Source organism: Trifolium pratense, linkage group LG2 (assembly GCF_020283565.1).
Source record: "Trifolium pratense cultivar HEN17-A07 linkage group LG2, ARS_RC_1.1, whole genome shotgun sequence".
In the NCBI taxonomy this organism is placed as follows: domain Eukaryota; kingdom Viridiplantae; phylum Streptophyta; class Magnoliopsida; order Fabales; family Fabaceae; genus Trifolium; species Trifolium pratense.
The window spans coordinates 54,956,613-54,977,064 of NC_060060.1; the positions used below are offsets into that span (position 1 = coordinate 54,956,613).

Genomic DNA, 20,452 nt, shown 5'->3' on the forward strand with positions numbered 1-20,452 from the left:
GGGCTAATAAACATGATTTAGGCGCCTTAATGTTTCTTGTCTTAATATATTAAGGATAAGGATTAAGGATGCATTAAAATCTTTTTTTTGGAAGTTAATTAAAAAAAATAAAAATGGAAAGGTTGGGAGGATTATTTTTTTTTGCAATGAAGGTTGGAAGGGCAAAAGTTAATATCCATAAGTCCAAATTTATGCATGGTGCATAAATCATTTCCAACCATTAGATGAGCCTTACACATGTAATAATCCTAGTCACTCTTCTTCAACCTTTCTTCAACCTTTTCTCTCGCGCGTTCGCTCCCTCCGTTCTCTCCCATGAGGTATCTATTTTTGAAAATAACATAAGGTATCTCTCTAAAATCGAACGACGATCAAAACGGTATAAGGTTCGTCGTCTCCCGTTGAGAAACAATATAGAACGAACCGGGTCGCGTGACCCGCGAATTGCAGAAACGGGTGAAGATGGAGATGAACAGTGCGCGTCATCTACGCCTAGTCGCAGCTGAGGCGCGTGGAGGCGCGTGTGGCTCCTATGAAATCCGTTTTTTTAATTTTATTTTATATAAAAATAATACATAATTTTCTTGAAATTTGGGTATCTCTTTGGGAATTTTTGGACACCTGTAACTATTTTGAATTATTTAAATGAGGAAGAAATGTTATTAAAAATATTAATATTTCTTGAAAAATTCGCTGAATTTTATACAAAATTATTTGAATATTTTGAGACCCTTTGAGGCCAGTCACTCTCTCTGGTTGTATGTTTTCCTCGAGAATATAAATTTTCGTTACAACAGTGAAACCATAAGTTTGAATTTTCGTTACAATTATTCTGGAAACCATTATGCTGGTTAAATGGTTTCAGAGAGTTAAAAAGTGAAACCATTTGTATTATAAAATGGTTTTATGTGTTTATTGAAATCAATATTGTGTTTTTATGGTTTTAAAAATCCTGGAAACCATTATGCTGATTAAATGGTTTCAGAGAGTTAAAAAGTGAAACCATTTGTATTATAAAATGGTTTTATGTGTTTATTGAAATCAATATTGTGTTTTTATGGTTTTAAAAATCCTGGAAACCATTATGCTGATTAAATGGTTTCAGAGAGTTAAAAAGTGAAACTATTATTTTAGTTAAATGGTTTCATATGGGCATTAGTGTCAAGATATTATACACTGAAACCATTGTTATTAAGTAAAACATCACATAACCATTTTACAAAACCATGCTACATAAAGCAAAAAATCATATAAAGCAATTAGGGTTAGTTTAGTTGAAAAAAATTTGGATAGTATGCATGAGATATTGGATTTGATCATTTTTTTATTGTAAAGAAAAATCGATATATATATATATATATATGTGTGTAATTAATGTATGAGATTTTATTTATATTGTGATTATGATTGATAAAACTTAAAATTAAATTGTATGTTTGACAAGTATGCTTTATATATACATGAACCATTCGTTATTATGTTGGGCTTCGAGGGGGTGTATGACGAAAATTAATTAAAAATGGATTTTTATAATATATACTTCAAAGGAACAAAAGTTATTATTTAATTGGAAACGGGGGCGCGCTAGAAATTTGGGGGGGTGCGCTAGAAGTTTGGAGGAGGGAAAAAAATTGGGGACGCGCTAGAAATCTACAGGAGGAAAAAAAAATTGGGGGGCTCACAAGAAATTTAGGAAAAAAAGAAAAAAAAAACTGGAGGGTGCGCTAAGCAAATGGGGGGCACGCAAGTAATGGGGTAGTATATGGGGGGCGCGAGTAATGGATTGCCTAATTTTGGGTTTGGGCTGACTTTTGGTATAGGAAGCAAATATGGTGGGTGTAGGAAGCAAATTTATGCATGGTGCATAAGTTTGGGCTTATGCACCATAACCACACCCGGTTGGAAGGATTAGGCGGACTAATAAACATGATTTAGGCGCCTTAATGTTTATTGTCTTAATATTTTAAGGATGCATTGAAATTTTTTTTGGAAGTTAATTAAAAAAATAGAAATTGAAAGCGGGCTAATAATAAACATGATTTAGGTGCCTTGATGTTTCTTGTCTTAATAGTATTAAGAACATCTCCAAAGGTGTAGTACCTATTAGGTACTTATGGTACTTATTAGGTACTGCCATTGGAGCACAACACATTTTAGTACCAAATAGGTACCACTTCTCAAATCAGCATTCTCTCTCTCTCATAATACCTAATAGAATTTGTGGGACTCATTTATAAAGATGTAGAGTTATTGATGAGATGTGAAGTTATTTGTGGGACATGTTTAAAATTTTTTAAGAGGTGCTGGGTTGGAGAGATGAAGTGTTTATTAGGTACTATTATTAAAAAATTATAAATGAGTGATGTGTATACGCGGGACCCACTTAGGTGCTCAAAATTGGATTTCTCCATTGTGGACCCATTTAAAGTGTTTGGATGAGGGATTCTAGAAATTCAAGGGATTTTAAATACTAGGTAATTCAATTGATTCAATTGAATTCCCTTGATTTTCAAATTCCAGTGTTTGGATAAAGTATTGAAATTCCATCAATTGTAAAATTCTTTGTTTGAATAATGTAATTGAATTTCCTTCATTTAATTTTATTTATTTTAATAAAATCGAGCCTAAACCGAAAAATTGGCCGAAAACCGAAAAAATCAGCGGAAAAACCAAAAATCAGTCAAAAACCATAAATCGGGTGAAAAACCTAAAATCGACCAAAAGCCCTAAAATCGACTATAAACTCTAAAATCGGCTGAAAACCCAAAAAATTAATCGAAAACCCAAAAATCGACCCAAAACCCAAAAAATCGGCCGAAAAACCTAAAATCGGCAAAAAACCCAAAAATCATCTATAAACCCTAAAATCGACCGAAAAACGAAAAATCGACCGAAAAACCCAAAAATCGACTATAAACCCTAATATCGGCCGAAAAATGGGTTTATAGTCGATTTTAGGTTTTTCGGCCGATTTTGGGGTTTATAGCCGATTTCAGGATTTTGGGTCAATTTTAGGTTTTCGGCCGAGTTTTTTGGGTTTAGGGACGATTTTATATTCTTCAGCCGATTTTTTGGATGTTGGCCGATTTTGGGTTTTCGGTCGATTTTTGGTTTTTCGGTCGATTTTTTGGGTTTTTGGCCGAATTTAGGGTTTATAGTCGATTTTTGGAATTTTGGCCGATTTTAGGTTTTTCTGCCGATTTTTCGGGTTGCCGGCCGATTTTAGGGTTTATAGTCGATTTTTTGGATTTCGGCCGATTTTAGGTTTCGGCATATTTTTTGGGTTTTCGGTCGATTTTTGGTTTTTCGGCCGATTTTAGGGTTTATAGTTGATTTTTGGAATTTTTGCCGATTTTAGGTTTTTCTGCCGATTTTTCGGGTTGCCGGCCGATTTTAGGGTTTATAGTCGATTTTTTGGATTTTGCCCGATTTTAGGTTTTCGGCCGATTTTTTGGGTTTTCGGTCGATTTTTGGTTTTTCGACCGATTTTTTGGGTTTTCAGCTGATATTAGGGTTTATAGTCAATTTTTTGAATTTTGGCCGATTTTAGGTTTTTCTGCCGATTTTTGGGTTTATAGTCGATTTTTGGCCTCTTGGACGATTTTAGGTTTTTTCTGCCGATTTTTTGGATTTTCGGCCGATTTAGCGTTTATCGTCGATTTTAGGTTTTTCGGCTAATTTTAGGTTTTACAATCAATTAGTAATTTTTAAAAGTTTATAAAGAAGAAGGAATTTCAAATTCTTTGGTTTTATGTGTCATTTTGAAATTCTCTAAATATAACTTGAACAAAATACTTCATAAATTTCCATCATTTTGAAAATTCTTCAAATTTTCATCCAAACAATGGAATTCACCTCAAATCATTTGAATTCCCTCAAAACATTACTTTACCTCAAAAAATTCTCCCATCCAAACACACTCTAAGGATAAGGATTAAGGATGCTGAAATGTTTTATTTTTGGAAGTTAATTAAAAAAAAATAGAAATTGAAAGGTTGGAAGGATTAGGCGGGCTAATACAAAATATATATGTTCTATGTTTTATTAACAACTAAATCTCTATAATATACATTACGAGATTACCACAGAGCTCTCTCAACATTCTCAAAAGAAAAATCATACGTGTCATTATTATAGAGTTTTTACTTATGCGGAACTTTTAGCATAAGGTATGTTATTCGAATCTCATTGATAACAATAATTCAATTTTTATAATATTATGTGGAAATCTATTTATTTTTTTTAGGAAACTACCTTATTATTAGCACAAGGCCCGTTGTTCAAATCTTATCGACAACAATAATTTAATTTTCAAGAAAAAAGTATATTGTTGATCATATCAAAATTATGTTGGTTAGGAACCAAAAACAAAATAGAAGATTTTGAGATGATGAAAACATCTCATTTTAATTTTTTATAATCTATGATTTTTTTTTTTTTTACAATTCCTATATAAAAATTTTCATAAACATTAATTATTCAAACCTTTGTAGAGATGTTAATTTATCCATGTGAGTGGAGATCCTCAAATTTTCTCATTTGACGTTCACGTACGGAGATTGTTTCTTTGTGGTATGGTACTGTAAAAAAAAGTCTGAGAATAAAAAAAGATCAAAGTAGGTTGATATTCATTAAAAAATAATAGAATTAAAATGGCGGGGAGATAGAAATAGAGAGAGAGAGAGAGAGAGAGAGAGAGAGATAGATACTTTCTCGGCGTATAGAATGAGAAATAGGGAGCCTTTCCATCTCACTATTAAAAATAAATATTGACTAATTAAATTTGAATTCCGACCGCGGGAGTTAACCATATTTTGTGTCCGTCACACTTTCATTAGAATTACCCCACTTTTTAATTTTATTTCCGTAATACCCCCATTCTAAAAATAATTATGGTAATACCCCTGTTTGGGGACAAATCTGCTGCGCAGCAGGCACCTGCACATGGCGGAATTGAGAGTCTCGCCATGTCAGTGTGTATGGCGGAAATGGCAGGCTAGCCATTGACTAAGGATGGCGGAAATGGCAGCTTAGCCATTGACTAAGGATGGCGGAATTGGGAGGCTAGCCATTGACAAAGGATGGCGGAATTGGGAGTGATGCCATTGACTGACATCGATTTCAGTGCCTTGTCTTTTCTTTTCTTTTTTTTTCACGTTTTTTACGCCCAAAAATGGGCTTTTTTTTTTTTTTTAAAATATAATTAATAAATTTAAACATTATTAATAAAAATTAAAATAAATATAATAATTGCGAAATATATTTTATTCGAATAGTAGTAATAATACACACTAATACTACATGTGTCCACCGGTGCGAAATATATTTTATTCGAATAGTAGTAATAATACACACTAATACTACATGTGTCCACCGGTGCCACAAGGGGGACGATTATGAGGACGATTACGAGGACGATTACGAGGACGAAGTCCAAGTCCAAATTGTTCTTCATCATCGGCGTCATTATCCTCCTGCACTCCAAAAAAAGATCTAGCTAAAGCTGTTGTTGCTGGAGAGGGGGGTTCAACCGGAATCGATGCAGAACCTTGACCTTGAGCCCACGTCGAGTTTAAATAATCGCCCGAAAATTGTGTCCACGTATCCTGATGGTGAGGGGGTTGTTGGGTTTGTTGGGGTTGTGTAGAATCACCGGATTGGTATAGATTTCTGAAATTATCATTGAAACGTTGTGTTCCTGGTGATTCGAAGGTGTCGTGGTCGAAGGTGAAGAAATTCCGTGTTTGTGGGATTGGGGTCACAAAATCGGAATCACTAATTGACATCGACATCGGATGTTGGGTGAATGGTTGTTGTTGTGGGGTAGAGTTATGTTGTTGTTGTTGGCTAAAGGTAAATGATGGTGGGTCTGCGATATATGTGTTGGTGTTTTGATTGGCTACATTTTGCAAAAGCCAACCAGCCAGATGCTGGACTGAGATGTTGTAGCATTATAGTACAGCATACTGAAGCTCTGTTTTCGTGCAGAATTTTTATTTCAAATCTGAGTCAAGATTTGCTTCAATTATATATTCAGGCACGTGCGTCTAGGCAAAACGAGCCTTGCTCAGCAAGTTTTATTGAAGTCGGCTGAAGGAATGTTATTTAAAACAAAAATATAATTATATTATATTTTTGGCGTTTTTTTTGTTTGGTACAACATGAATTATATTTCTGGAAATAATTTAGGGTTGGCCACAATTCCTACAGCTGTATTTGTCTGAAGACCTAGCTTGCCCATCAAGACAATTGAAGACTATAAATATGTGAAGCCTCAAGCTATTCTACTCATGTATTCTAAACCGTGTTCTTTACAAAGTGTGAGTTTTTAGGGTTTAGAGTTTGTGTCTTTTGTCAGCCTTTCTTGTGTCAATCTGATGCAAGTTTAGGACTGTGTTTGTGTTGTTTATTGTAAGCTGCTCCTAAGCTTTGAAGCACGGAGTTAGTGTGTGTGATTCACTCAAGAGCTTTTAAGCAAGAGTGTGGTCTAGTTTCTAGGAGAGTGTCTCCATCTTGATCGTTATTATTGACAGCAACATGGTATGTGTTGTTAGAGGGAATTTGGGACGGGGTCTCATTATCTAAGAGGTTCTTAGGTAGGATTGCACGGGTAGTGTCTAGGTGATAAGTCAAGTACCGGGTGTTGGTCGAGGGCTTTGAACTAGAGCTATTATAGTGGATTCATTCCTGGATTGGTATCCCCCAGAGTAGGTGACGTTGCACTGAACTGGGTTAACAATTATCTGCGTTATTTATTGTTCTGCAATTTATTTATTTATTTACTGTGTTCTGCGACTGTCTTGCTGCAACATATGCTATAGCATCCTGTGCAGCATTGTGTTCACTGCGTGCCAGATTTCAATTGGTATCAGAGCAGGCACCCTTTCTGGTTATAGGGTGAGCTCCAGGGAGAATGTCTGGCAACATGGACAAAGAAGGAGGGCTTGTAAGCAGACCACCGCTTCTAGTTGGTGTCTCCAACTATGATTATTGGAAATCACGCATGATTGCTTTCCTAAAATGTAGTTTAGAAGTTGTAGTGAAGAAGAAGAGTTGAGATTAAATGTAGTAAGTTTAGAAGTTGTAGTGAAGAAGAAGTGTGGAAAATTAGTGTAGTAAGGTAGTTTATTTATAGTGAGAGGGTGGTGGTGAAGGAGTGATTGATAGTGGTTGAGAATAAAAGTAGTAATTGTAATTGTTAGTAGTGAAGGAGTGTAAGTGTTAGTAGATTTTTTTTGAATAAAAGTAGTGTTTACAAATTTATCTGTCATAATAGTATTCATGCAAGAAATGGCACAAGTAGGAGGCAATTCAACATAGATTAAATTTTTTTAAATATACATTAAAGATGTTGCATACAATTATCAGAAGATGGTGTTTGACATAGTTCTATAATTTCGTCGACCGATCGAACAAACTGAACATACAACTCAATTGGCCCGATAAATGTTTGAAATTTTTTGATAATTTCAAACATTTTACGTACATCATTATCGCATTGCAATTTTTTTTCTTCATACCAAACAACTCCATGTTCGTTTAAAAAAGGACTTCGATACCATATTAAACTAAACACTTTTTTTTTCTTCTTTTCAATATAGGGTATGCACCAAGCGAGGCTACATTCCTGTACTGGCGGCATAGGATTTTGAAGAAAAATACAGCGGCTTTAGAGTGGGTTGATAATCTCCCAAAAGAAAAATGGACGCAAGCATACGATGGAGGTATTCGGTGGGGTCACATGACAAGTAATCTTGCCAAGGCAATGAACTCAGTTTTTAAGGATATCCGCGGCCTACCGATCACAGCTTTGGTCCAAGCAACCTACTATAGGCTGGCGAAACTCTTTGCAAAACGAGGAAAACAGTCGGCCGCTGTATTAGCTTCTGGTCAGCAATATACTGAAGCTTGCCAAGAAAAGATTTTAGATGCACTCGGTAAGTCAAACTCATGTATCGTCACTGAGTTTGATCGGCGAAATTATAGTTTCTCAGTGGAGGAAATTGAGGATCCCCATGAAGGCCGACCAAAGGATCATTTCTGGGTACACTTGAGAGAAAAGATGTGCGACTGTGGAAAGTTTCAGGCGTTACACTTGCCATGTTCGCATGTTATTGCTGCATGTAATCATGCTAACATTTCATATGAAGCATTCATTGACGACGTGTACCGAGTTACCACTGTAAATGCTGTGTATGACGCAAGAGTTTATGGCCCATTTATGAAGGTGACGTTGTTTGTCCTCGCGCCGATATGAAAAGAACCAAGAGAGGACGTCCCAAAAAGACACGCATCCACACTGAAATGGACGATTTTGAAAAAAGAGAGTTCCGATGTGGCTTATGTCGAGTGCCGGGTCATAACTATCGAGAATGTCCTAATGCAGCCGGACCCTCTAATTAATCGTAGTTAATTTTATTTTTTATGTAACTTCTATGTGTTTTTCTATCTATTATCAATATATTATATTTTAATATTTCACAACAAAAGACACATATATTATTTTCCACATTCATACGAAATCAGTAAATAAAATTAAATTGCTAAATTTAGGATTACATCGTTAATAAAATTACATAAACATAAAACATAAAAAAATGACATAATAAAATTTGGACTTGGACTTCGTCCTCGTAATCGTCCCCCCTTGTGGCACCGGTGGACACATGTAGTATTAGTGTGTATTATTACTACTATTCGAATAAAATATATTTCGCAATTATTATATTTATTTTAATTTTTATTAATAATGTTTAAATTTATTAATTATATTTTAAAAAAAAAAAAAGCCCATTTTTGGGCGTAAAAAACGTGAAAAAAAAAGAAAAGAAAAGACAAGGCACTGAAATCGATGCCAGTCAATGGCATCACTCCCAATTCCGCCATCCTTTGTCAATGGCTAGCCTCCCAATTCCGCCATCCTTAGTCAATGGCTAAGCTGCCATTTCCGCCATCCTTAGTCAATGGCTAGCCTGCCATTTCCGCCATACACACTGACATGGCGAGACTCTCAATTCCGCCATGTGCAGGTGCTTGCTGCGCAGCAGATTTGTCCCCAAACAGGGGTATTACCATAATTATTTTTAGAATGGGGGTATTACGGAAATAAAATTAAAAAGTGGGGGTACAGGAGGAAAAAAATCTTCATTTGATGAAATCTATGAGAAACCAAATTTTATTTATAATTAATATATCCATATTAAAATCTATAAATTAATATATCCATATTTTAAAATCTATAAATTTTTTATTTATAATTTATAGGGTCCTTATATAGTTCTAGAGATGAAGATGAAAGAAAGAATATTCTAATAGTGCAGAACGAGAAGCGAAGAAATACTCTTCATCTCACTCTATCTTGTAACATCCTTAAACATATATGATGCAAAAATTATCTCAATTTTATCGCAGAGTTTTAAACCAATTTACTCAAATAATATTTTAAAATAAATAACATTACAAAAAATAATAATCCTGTGAACAGCACGGGATAACATATTAGTATTCATGATTTGCAAAAGTATCACGTAACATTCGTAAAGATTACTTGTTAGTAATATATAATTTTTTTCTTTCTAATTAAGCATTTGCATTCAAAATCGTATAATACTCCTGGAGTCATTTGCCTTATATCATTTTGATTGTGTTGTATACTAAAAGAGTCTTTTTTTCTTAACAAGTCAAAATGATATACTCCCTTCGTGATACTTTATAAGCAAAAATACACTTTTAGGTTCATTTTATATTTAATGTATCTGGTCTAATACATTAAATATACAATGAACCTAGAAAGTGCATTTTTGCTTATAAAGTATCACGGAAGACGAGACGGATGCAAGTAATAGGTATTGGGAGCTCAAGCCCTCACCAAAAAATTTAATTTTCCTTTAATATTAGTAATATAAATTTTATAAGCCCCCATGACTAAGTTATTATCTACTCGCTATAAATTTTTCTTCTTATTTTTCAACTTTTCACTACATCAACTATTTAATTTCCACACACATTCTATCGGGTTTGGATCTTCTCATGCTTTTTTGGTACTACCATCTCTCATTTTCCTCATCTAAGAGTGATAATTGATAGAGAATGAAAAGATAATAATTTAGAAAAGAGAGAACAAATGAATGGTGGAAATTGATGTTGAATGGAAGCATGAGAGAAAGAACATTAGAGGATCCAAATTCATTTCTATCTTAACTTTACTCTTTTTCCTTCTTAATTCATCTAAGCATCAACCATCTTTTCTCCTAATATCTTTTGATTTTTTTTCTTCCCGTATTTTATAAAAGTTCGTAATTTTTTAAATCAAAATATATACACTATACTTTCTAACCCCCACTAGAAAAAATTTCTGGATCCGCCACTGCACGGAGGGAGTAAATAATAATCAACCAAATAGAGTCCCTTCGGCACAAGGTGTGCCAAAAAAGACTACAAGAGTTTACGCATACAATAATAGGAAAATCGAAAAAACAATCGAGAAACAAAGTTACACCATGCCTAGACAAGTGAACGGGTTCGACCATTAGCTATGATAGTTGGAAACTATATAGAAATTTGTTGTCTTCAACCACCAGTAAGAATAAAGTTTGACCTTGTCCAACAATTGAGGTAAGAACTGCTCTGAGTTTCGGAATAATCGTTGATTTCTTTCGTTCCAATTTCTTTCGTTCCAAATAACTCAGACGCATAAAAGCCAAATAAGCTATAGGAAGGAGTGACGTGCTCCGAGACCACCAGAAAAAAAGTGAAATGAAGAAACTAATCAACCAGATTTTGGGGAGATCTACCGATGACATGGCAATGCACGACCTAACCCAAAGATGTTGCAGGTAATGAAAGTTACAGCACCATCATCAATTTGGATCTTCAGCAGTGGCAACCTCTGATGCTAAATTTGAGTCTTCGATTAATCCAACAATTGGGATATAAAATAAAAAGTTGGATTAATTGAAGGGCTCGAATTGTGCAGCAGGCACCGCAGCAGAGGTTGCTGCTGGTGAGTATCTCGTAGCACCATACAGTTGCAGCACCATATTGCAGCTGCCGAGATCTAATTTCTATGCTACTTGTGCTTAATTGTCATAAGTAAGAATCCTGCCAACAAGATTCCGTAGCTTTTATATGTAGGCTTTCTAATTGACATAGTTAGCTATTGGACCAAGACCATAGACATACTTTAAGAAACTAAAAACGCATTTAATCGTTATGATTTTTTAGACATGACTTATGAATATGTTTGTGTTTTCATTTGTTCTATATCTGAGAAAGGACACCAATTATTTAGAAGAGAAGGAAATGATTTAGAATTATGTGTAGAAATTCCCTTACTAAAGGCACTTACATGTGGTACAATATCAGTGCCATTGTTGGGTGGAGAGAATATGAATTTGACAGTAGATGATATTATATACCCTGGCTATGAGAAGATTACCAGTGATCAAGGTATGCCAATCTCTAGCGCGGCAGGGAAGAGAGGAAAGTTGATAGTTAAATTTATTGTTGAGTTTCCAACACACCTCTCAGATAATCAAAAATGTGATATTTTTAGTATTTTACAGAATTTTTATTGATTAATAAAAGCATTTTTTATCTATGATGGCCTTTTTGTTGTTGAATAGAGTATAAGTTGCATCGGCCAAATTTGACTTCATTTCTACGTTATATCAAGGATCGCAATGCAACTGTAATTTAAAACCATGGTGGAAACTCTACGGAGAAGTATCAAATATCAACAACCTTGCAGTTACCAAGCACAAGCCTAGCTTAATAAGTTTATTTCGAATATTGTAACAATGAAATCAATGTGCACAATAAAATAAAATACAATAAAATCCGAACGAATAATACATCAGTAGCAGCAGGGAGCGGCCACATTTGTAAATATATTTTCAGCCTAGGACCATCCAAAAAGAGCACGGACTACACCAGTAACATCACCCGCGACTAGAGCCTTCATCGTTTTCTGCTTTGTATCAGTGTAAGGTGGATACCTTATCGAACCATCGCCTGTAAAACCGCGATAAAGAACTGCCTTTCTGTGAGTAAAAGCGTCAAAAGAGAATTTTCCATGGTAGGCACCCATTCCACTCTCACCAACTCCCCCAAATGGCAATGTATGAACCACAAGCTGGACAAGGAAAAGGAAAAAACAGATATAAATAATCTTCCATATATAAGAACTAAATTATGCATTCATGAAAATCAAATAAGAAATATTACATGTAAGACAGTGTCATTGATAAGCAAACCCCCGGCAGAAACATTCTTCACAAATTCCTCCTTGAACTTGTTGTCGTTTGTAAATAAATATGCAGCAAGCGACTTTGTTCCTTCGTTGATGAAATCGAAGCTTTCTTCCAGCTTATTCACCTGTTCCAAGCAAGAAAGCAAGTATTATAATTCATCTTCCATTGTTTTAAATTTGACACAAGCTGATGAAGTTATCGATGAATATTTGAGAACTTACCGTGATGATGGGGAGCAATGGACCAAAGATCTCCTCGCTCATTATAAGAGAATCTCGAGGAACGTCTAATAAAAGAGTCGGAGCAATCCTCCTGTAATTTGATAGTGTCAAGATCCATTGCATTGTACTATAGTCAAGCTAAAACAACTAAACTTAAGTGAGAAGCGAGAAGAGAGCTTACAATTTGCTTTCATCCTTTTCGCCTCCAAAAACAATCTTGCCAGAAACCTTATCATCATCCAAGAACTTTGTCAAGCGAGCAAAGTGGTTAGAACTCACAATACGCGACAAATCAACAGATTCTAATGGATTCTTTCCAAAGCAGTTTTCTAATTCAATTTTTAAGGCGTCTACCTGGAAATGAGAGGCACCAAACATTAGATACACAAAGATAGAGACTTAGAATTGTTAATCGATAACTACATAGGAAATTCATACCAATTTGGGAGCAAAGTCTTTTGTTGTTATAATGTAATCAGGAGAAATGCAGGCTTGTCCATTGTTGCAGCCCCACTTACCTGAAATTATCCGCCTAGCCGTAACCTTTTAAATACAAATTAATTTAAGTCAATAATGAGTTTGAAGGAAGAAGGTTATGGTAATGTAACAAGTAATCACTAATTCAAAAAGAAAAACAAAGGCTAAGGCTTGGAGCCTATTTGAATAAATTATTAACTAAGCGTTCATGATATAAACGTTTATCATATAAAATCAAATTGTTTTCATATAATCTATAAATTGATTTCATAAGCTATTTCATAAAACTTTATGGAAATAAGCTGAAAACAACCTATGGTCTATGGATATGTCATAAGTTGTTTTCATAAGTTTTCTCAAACAGTCTCACGAGCCACAAATGTTTATGTCAGTAGATAAACTAAAATAAGTAAATCCAAACATAGCCTTATTCAATACCTCTAAATTGACATTTGAATCAACAACAGTTGGAGATTTTCCTCCAAGCTCTAGAATAATTGGTGTAAGGTGTTTTGCAGCCGCAGCCATTACTATCCTTCCCACTTTTCCATTACCTGAAAATTCAAGAATTACTTATACTAGGAAATATTTATATAACTTGAAAAGGCATGCCAATTGCATATAAATTTTGTCTATGAGAAAAAAAAATATTCATAACTATCCAAGAAAAACAGAACAATGAGAAACAAGACAAACCGGTATATAAAATTTTGTCCCACTTTTGCTGCAACAATGCAGTAGTTTCATCAATTGCACCCTCCACAACTCTTACACATGAATTATCCATGTACTCCCCTAACAATTTTGCCAGCAGTGCAGAGGAGGCTGGAGCAATTTCTGATGGTTTTAGAACCACAACATTACCAGCTGCTATAGCTCCAACAACTGGATCGAGGGACAACACTGAAAAGATATAGAGAGTGATATTATAGTCTTCATAGATTATCAAATAAACAAAAAGCTGAAAATATCAGCTCAAAAACATGGAACCCAGGACATGGATAAACAACTTAATTAAGCACTTAAAAAATAAGTTTTTATTTTTTTTTAAAACTCGGTAGTCGGCATGAGGATTGACTAATATTTTAAGCCAATGCCTTTTTTACTTTGTATGGACGCCCCACCAAAATTGGCACCAAAGAGAATCAAACCATGAGACATTGAGAGGAGCACACTCCAAAGTCCCAAGCCAACACCGCTAGGTCATCCCAAGTGGGTTGCGCTTAGAGAACAAGTATTTATCATATACGAAAGTTGTTCGGGAAAGCATATGAAAACAAATTGAAAACTACTTATAGACATGTCATAAGATGTTTCTATAAACTGTCTCAAACAGCCTCACAAACAGTGTAACAAGTGTTTATGTCAGTAGATATGCTCAGATAAGAAAATCGAATGAGATGAAAGGTGAACTTACAAAATGGATAGTTCCATGCAGATATGACTAACACAACACCAAGTGGTTCAGGTACTATTTCAGCTGAAGAAGGAAAAGTTGTGATGGAAGTTTTAGCCTGAAATAATTAAAAGAACTTCATGCGAGAAAATTAAATATACTATATATAATATAAGCAATATAAATGAAAATTTTCTTTCTCATGCTGAAGAAATTAAAGTAAAATAAACCTTTTCTGGTGTCATCCATTGTTTCAATTCCTTTAGCGTGACTTCACATGAGTTTTTAAACACACCAATCTGCAAAACAAATTGCATCAATTAAGGGTTTAAATTCCATAATATGTTTGTTTAGTTTAGTTACAAATATTACAACTGTTCAGTTACTCGATATTTTGGATTTTATACATGGATGGTGATGTAGTTGAGTGAAATGGGACGAAGTGATTCTGAGTTTCATCATTTAGATTGTTTGAAATGAAATGAAATAAAATAAAAATAAGATAAAATATGATGGGACACATATGACTCACTAAAATTTGTCTATTTTCTTTATTTGTTGGGCGGATTCTATTCTCTCACAATCATGTGTTTTCTAGACTAAATTGAATGTGTACATGATATTATCGTGTACCGTCAGTATTAAATTTTTTTTTTTTTGAAAATTTTTTTTTTTGATATTTTTTCGGGAAAAAATTATCGATTTTTTTCCGGAAAAAGTTCCCGATTTTTTAGGGAAAAAGTTTCGATTTCAGATAAAAACAATTCCGGAGTTTTTCTGGAAAAATAGTTTCCGTTTTTTTTCGGGAAAAAAGTTTCGGATTTTTTCCGAAAAAAAGATTTCGATTTTTTCTGGAAAAAGTTATGATGTTTTCCGGAAAAAAGTTTCCGATTTTTTGGGGAAAATAGTTTCGAAATGTTCATCTGAAAAAGTATTGCTGATACAAAAAAGAGTGAAAAAAACAGAAAATATTTTTTAAAAAAATTCCGAATAAAATATTAGAACTTTTCCAGAAAAATATCGGAAACTTTTTTTCCGGAAAATATCTGAAACTTTTTTTCGAATAAAATATCGGAACTTTTTTCCCGAAAAAAGAACGGAAACTTTTTTGTTCAGACAAAACCTCCGGAATTGTTTTTATCTAAAATCGAAAATTTTCCCCCAAAAATCGAGAACTTTTTTCCGAAAAAAAAATCGAAAAATTTTTCCCCAAAAAAGATTAAAAACTTTTTTTCCGAAAAAATCGAGAATTTTTTTTCAAAAATAAAAAATAATATAATACTAACAATACACCATAATATCATATACACATTCAATCCGGTTCACAAAACACATGGCTCATTGGTGAGCGACCTATGATGGTCTCCCACCCTAGAATCCCCCTATTTGTTGGGCCTCTTCCAACTCAATAGTAGATGACAAAATTAATAATTTTATATTAGTCTGTTTTTGGATGGAATATAAGTTTAAAAAAAACTGATCTTTGTATGTAAAATATGGATGGTTTCTTTCATTTATATTCATGTATTTGATTTCAACAAAAATACAAAAATTAAGAAAAAAAAATTGTTTTGCATTAAATTTGTCAATAATATGTATTCTCTTTATAAAATTATCCTTTAATCATTAACTGAGATAAATAAATAAAAAATGGTTTTCACTATCAGGATCTGGCCCACTAGACCGCATAATCTAGTTCGGAGGTCAGTTCTGACATAAGTGATTACAATCATCTCCCGATCGCAATTGCAAAGGATCGAACTGTGGTCATCCCTACCAAGTTCAGCGTCAATCACCATCAAACCAACTAATGATTGGTCGATGGTTTTATATTTTTGTAAAAATTCAACTAATACACTTTAAACTTTGAAAAGAATATAATATCACATCAAACATTTACAAAAAAAAAAAAAATCTTATATTTTTTGGAATGGAGGTAGTAATGAATAAGTTTTATATGGACCCAAAAGTTTGGTCATTTTTTAGTCTCACAAATATAAAAAAAGTAAATTTAGAAAAAATAATAACTAAATAATATATATTATTTAAATAATTTATAAGATTTGTTGCATTTAGAGTGTCTCTTTGATGTCTACTAGTCTCTATGATGTCTCTTAAGAGTTAGGATCCTCTCCATTTCCAATTCTTTCCATTTCCTCCATTATTATATAGTTTTGGGAATATAAATGCAAAAATATGACATCAAGTGGGTCCAAATGTCATTTATACACCCCAAAATATTTAAAAACTTTGGTAATGGAAGAAATGGAAAACATAAGAAATGGAGAGGATCTCAACTCGTCTCTTAATGCTCTTAATTTACCTAAAATAAAAAAACTTTAGAATGTGTGACCAAATGTGATTGTTTTGGTCTCATGACGATGCAAGAATATCTCGATAGTAATTAGGTGATGAGAATACGGTTAAAAAAGTTAGCAGCTACTTTGTTACGGCCTTTCTAGAAGATCTTGATTTTCGTGACATACATTCACGTTTATCGTGAAGACATTAACATGAAAGTAACTTGAGCATGAAGAGAACATTTAAATTAAAATTTAATCACTTACTAGTACCTCATAGACAACAGTTTCAAGTGGTGGTCTAGCAAGATCAGAACGAAGAGCTTCAACAATTTGATCCTCTTGTTCAACAACCATCTCCAAAAAAGCATTCACCTGTGATATTCTCCATTCATAACTTTTTGTCTTACCGGAATTGAAGTTCAACCTCAGCTCCTTCACCAACGACGCCGCCGCTTCTCCGTCAAACACCATTGTTAATTATATATAATTACTGTTACTATTATTTTCTGCGATGATAATGAGATAAGTTGAAATTGTAAATTAGATATGCGTTGAAGTAAAAGATGAAGATATACATATTATAACTCGATATAATCTTTGACACCAACTAGTTTGACGCCAAGTATTACACATCTTAATAACGTTTTAACCGATATAATTTTTATAAAATTCACCGTTGGATTGAAAGTTTATATCATATAGATCATTTATGTAAAATTTCAGACAAATTCAAAATCATTTGATATGCTATTGCGACATATAAAGATTAACGGCATATAAAAAAAGACGAAATAATTTTGGATTTATCTGAAATTTTACACAAATGATCTATATGATATAAAATTTCAATCTAATGGTGAATTTTATAAAATTTACATTGGTTAAAACGTTATTGAGAGGTGTAACATTTAGTGTCAAACTAGTTTGCGACAATTGATCTGACCCTATATAAAATCCTTTCATATACTATACCTAGAAACAAAATTATGAACGCAAAGCATATGTTCAAAGAGATATAAGTTGTATGTGCATAACAAATTCAAGAGATATATGGTCTGTTTGTTTGTTATATATAAGAATGTGTTGAAAATCAATGCGTTGAAAAAAAAAATGGAAATTAATTAAAAAGATAGTAATTGAAAGGTTGAAAAGATTAGGCGGGCTAATAAACATGATTTAGGCGCCTTAACGTTTATTGTCTTGATTAAGATAATAATAAGAATGTGTTGAAAATCAATGCGTTGAAAAAAAAAATGGAAATTAATTAAAAAATAGTAATTGAAAGGTTGAAAAGATTAGGCGGGCTAATAAACATGATTTAGGCGCCTTAATGTTTCTTGTCTTAATATATTAAGGATTAAGATAAGGGTCTTGTTAACATGTGCATATATGGCACATGATAAAGTATCTTAATATAGAAATTTAACATTTAATGATACAAGACATTTAATGCTTGAAAAGTTAAAATGCACAAATTCTAAGACATAATTTCTACTTTTACTACCTTAACATGTGCCATATATGCACATGTTAACATTCTCCTTAAGATAATAAGAATGTGTTGAAAATCAATGCGTTGAAAAAAAATGGAAATTAATTAAAAAATAGTAATTGAAAGGTTGAAAAGATTAGGCGGGCTAATAAACATGATTTAGGCACCTTAATGTTTCTTGTCTTAATATATTAAGGATAAGGATTAAGGATGCATTAAAATCTTTTTTTTGGAAGTTAATTAAAAAAAATAAAAATGGAAAGGTTGGGAGGATTTTTTTTTTTTGGAATGAAGGTTGGAAGGATTAGGCGGACTAATAAACATTATTTAGGCGCCTTAATGTTTATTGTCTTAATATTTTAAGGATGCATTGAAATTATTTTTGGAAGTTAATTAAAAAAATAGAAATTGGAAGGTTGGAGAGATTAGGCGGGCTAATAAACATGATTTAGGCGCCTTGATGTTTCTTGTCTTAATAGTATTAAGGATAAGAATTAAGGATTAAGGAGGCTGAAATGTTTTATTTTTGGAAGTTAATTAAAAAAATAGAAATTGAAAGGTTGGAAGGATTAGGCGGGCAAATACAAAATATATATGTTCTATGTTTTATTAACAACTAAATATCTATAATCTCTATAATATACATTACGAGATTACCACAGAGCTCTCTCAACATTCTCAAAAGAAAAATCCTACGTCATTATTATAGAGCTTTTACTTATGCGGAACTTTTAGCATAAGGTCTGTTATTCGAATCTCATTGATAACAATAATTCAATTTTTTGTCACCTTTTTTCTTCTTCTTAGTTTATTAAAGAGGGGTGATTTCAGGTCAAATCTTGACCTAAAATCACCCCTCCAAATTGTTTTTTCTTTCTCGTTATTAAATAAGTGTGATTTTTCACATATTTGTTTGGTTTTGGGTTGTTTGTTATCCCGTCCTTGTGCGGTGTATTTTGTTGTGCCGTCCCTGTGCGGTGTATTTTGTTTTCCCGTCTTTGTGCGGTGTTCATTTGTTTCAGGTTGAAGGATTAGATCTGATCAAGTACAAATCTATCCAATGTCGACTTTTGTGTCATTAACGCTGCAGATCTGGGGGCATGGACATTCCAGACACTTCAATATAGTCATATATGTAGGCTTATGTAATTTGCCGTTTTATTCTATTAACATGGATGCTGTGAGTTTGTTTGCAGATTCATCCTTTTTGTTTTTAGCAAATTTGAATTTGTATTACATCGATGTATTCTATCAGTTTGAATGAATGAATATCCTTTATTTTTAGTCAAAAAAAAAACAATAATTCAATTTTTATAATATTATGTGGAAATCTATTTATTTTTTTTAGGAAACTACCTTATTAGCACAAGGCCCGTTGTTCAAATCTTATTGACAACAATAATTTAATTTTTAAGAAAAAAGTATATTGTTGATCATATCAAAATTATGTTGGTTAGGAACCAAAAACAAAATAGAAGATTTTGAGATGATGAAAACATCTCATTTTAATTTTTTATAATCTATGTTTTTTTTTTACAATTCCTATATAAAAAATTTCATAAACATTAATTATTCAAACCTTTGTAGAGATGTTAATTTATCCATGTGAGTAGAGATCCTCAAATTTTCTCATTTGACGTTCACGTACGGAGATCGTTTCTTTGTGGTATGGTACTTTAAAAAAAAAAGTCTGAGAATAAAAACAAGATCAAAGTAGGTTGATATTCATTAAAAAACTTGATATTCATTAAAAAAATACTATAATTAAAATGGCGGGGAGATAGAAATAGAGAGAGAGAGATACTTTCTCGGCATGTAGAATGAGAAATAGGGAGTATTTCCATCTCACTATTAAAAATAAATATTGACTAATTAAATTTGAATTCTGACCGCGGGAGTTAGCTATATTTTGTGTCTGTCACACTTTCATTAGAACTAGTAATAGACTCGTGCATTCGCACGAGTCGTAACATTACGCCGATAATTTTTCAAGTTACACTTTGCTATATAAAATTTAAAAAAGAAATTATTGCATTAACACATTAAATTGAAAAAAAAAAAGCAAAATACTTTCATTAAGTAGACATTCATTACAACATAGTTTTAGGAAAGCATAATTCAAATTGCATAAAGACATAAATTGTTAAGGGTAAAATAGAATTAATTTTAGTACAATAGTAATCACATAAGCTTAACGAAAATAACATTGTTTTCGTAATACTGATTAATATATATGATAGTTATTTTGAGATTGTCATGACTTCCATGAATCGGTAACATAATTTGTCTTATGTAAGATTTATTTTTATATA

General features: G+C 32.9%; 1 protein-coding gene across 3 annotated transcripts; it reads right to left on the reverse strand.

Annotated features, from left to right (window-relative positions):
• Positions 1-11,749: 11,749 nt before the first annotated feature.
• Positions 11,750-14,875, reverse strand: LOC123903922 (aldehyde dehydrogenase family 3 member H1-like). Of its 3 annotated transcripts, XM_045953609.1 has the most exons (10): positions 14,753-14,797; positions 14,576-14,644; positions 14,367-14,463; positions 13,646-13,852; positions 13,388-13,503; positions 12,911-13,015; positions 12,654-12,826; positions 12,473-12,563; positions 12,226-12,375; positions 11,750-12,133 (listed from the first exon to the last, which is right to left on the reverse strand). In XM_045953609.1, the coding sequence occupies exons 2-10, from the start codon at positions 14,588-14,590 to the stop codon at positions 11,900-11,902; spliced, it is 1,188 nt and encodes a 395-aa protein (XP_045809565.1). In that variant the 5' UTR covers positions 14,591-14,644; positions 14,753-14,797; the 3' UTR covers positions 11,750-11,899. The 3 variants fall into 3 exon arrangements, with proteins under 3 accessions (XP_045809565.1, XP_045809564.1, XP_045809566.1); XM_045953608.1 differs by having other exon boundaries at positions 14,576-14,875; XM_045953610.1 differs by lacking the exon at positions 14,753-14,797 and having other exon boundaries at positions 14,367-14,429; positions 14,576-14,716.
• Positions 14,876-20,452: the final 5,577 nt, after the last annotated feature.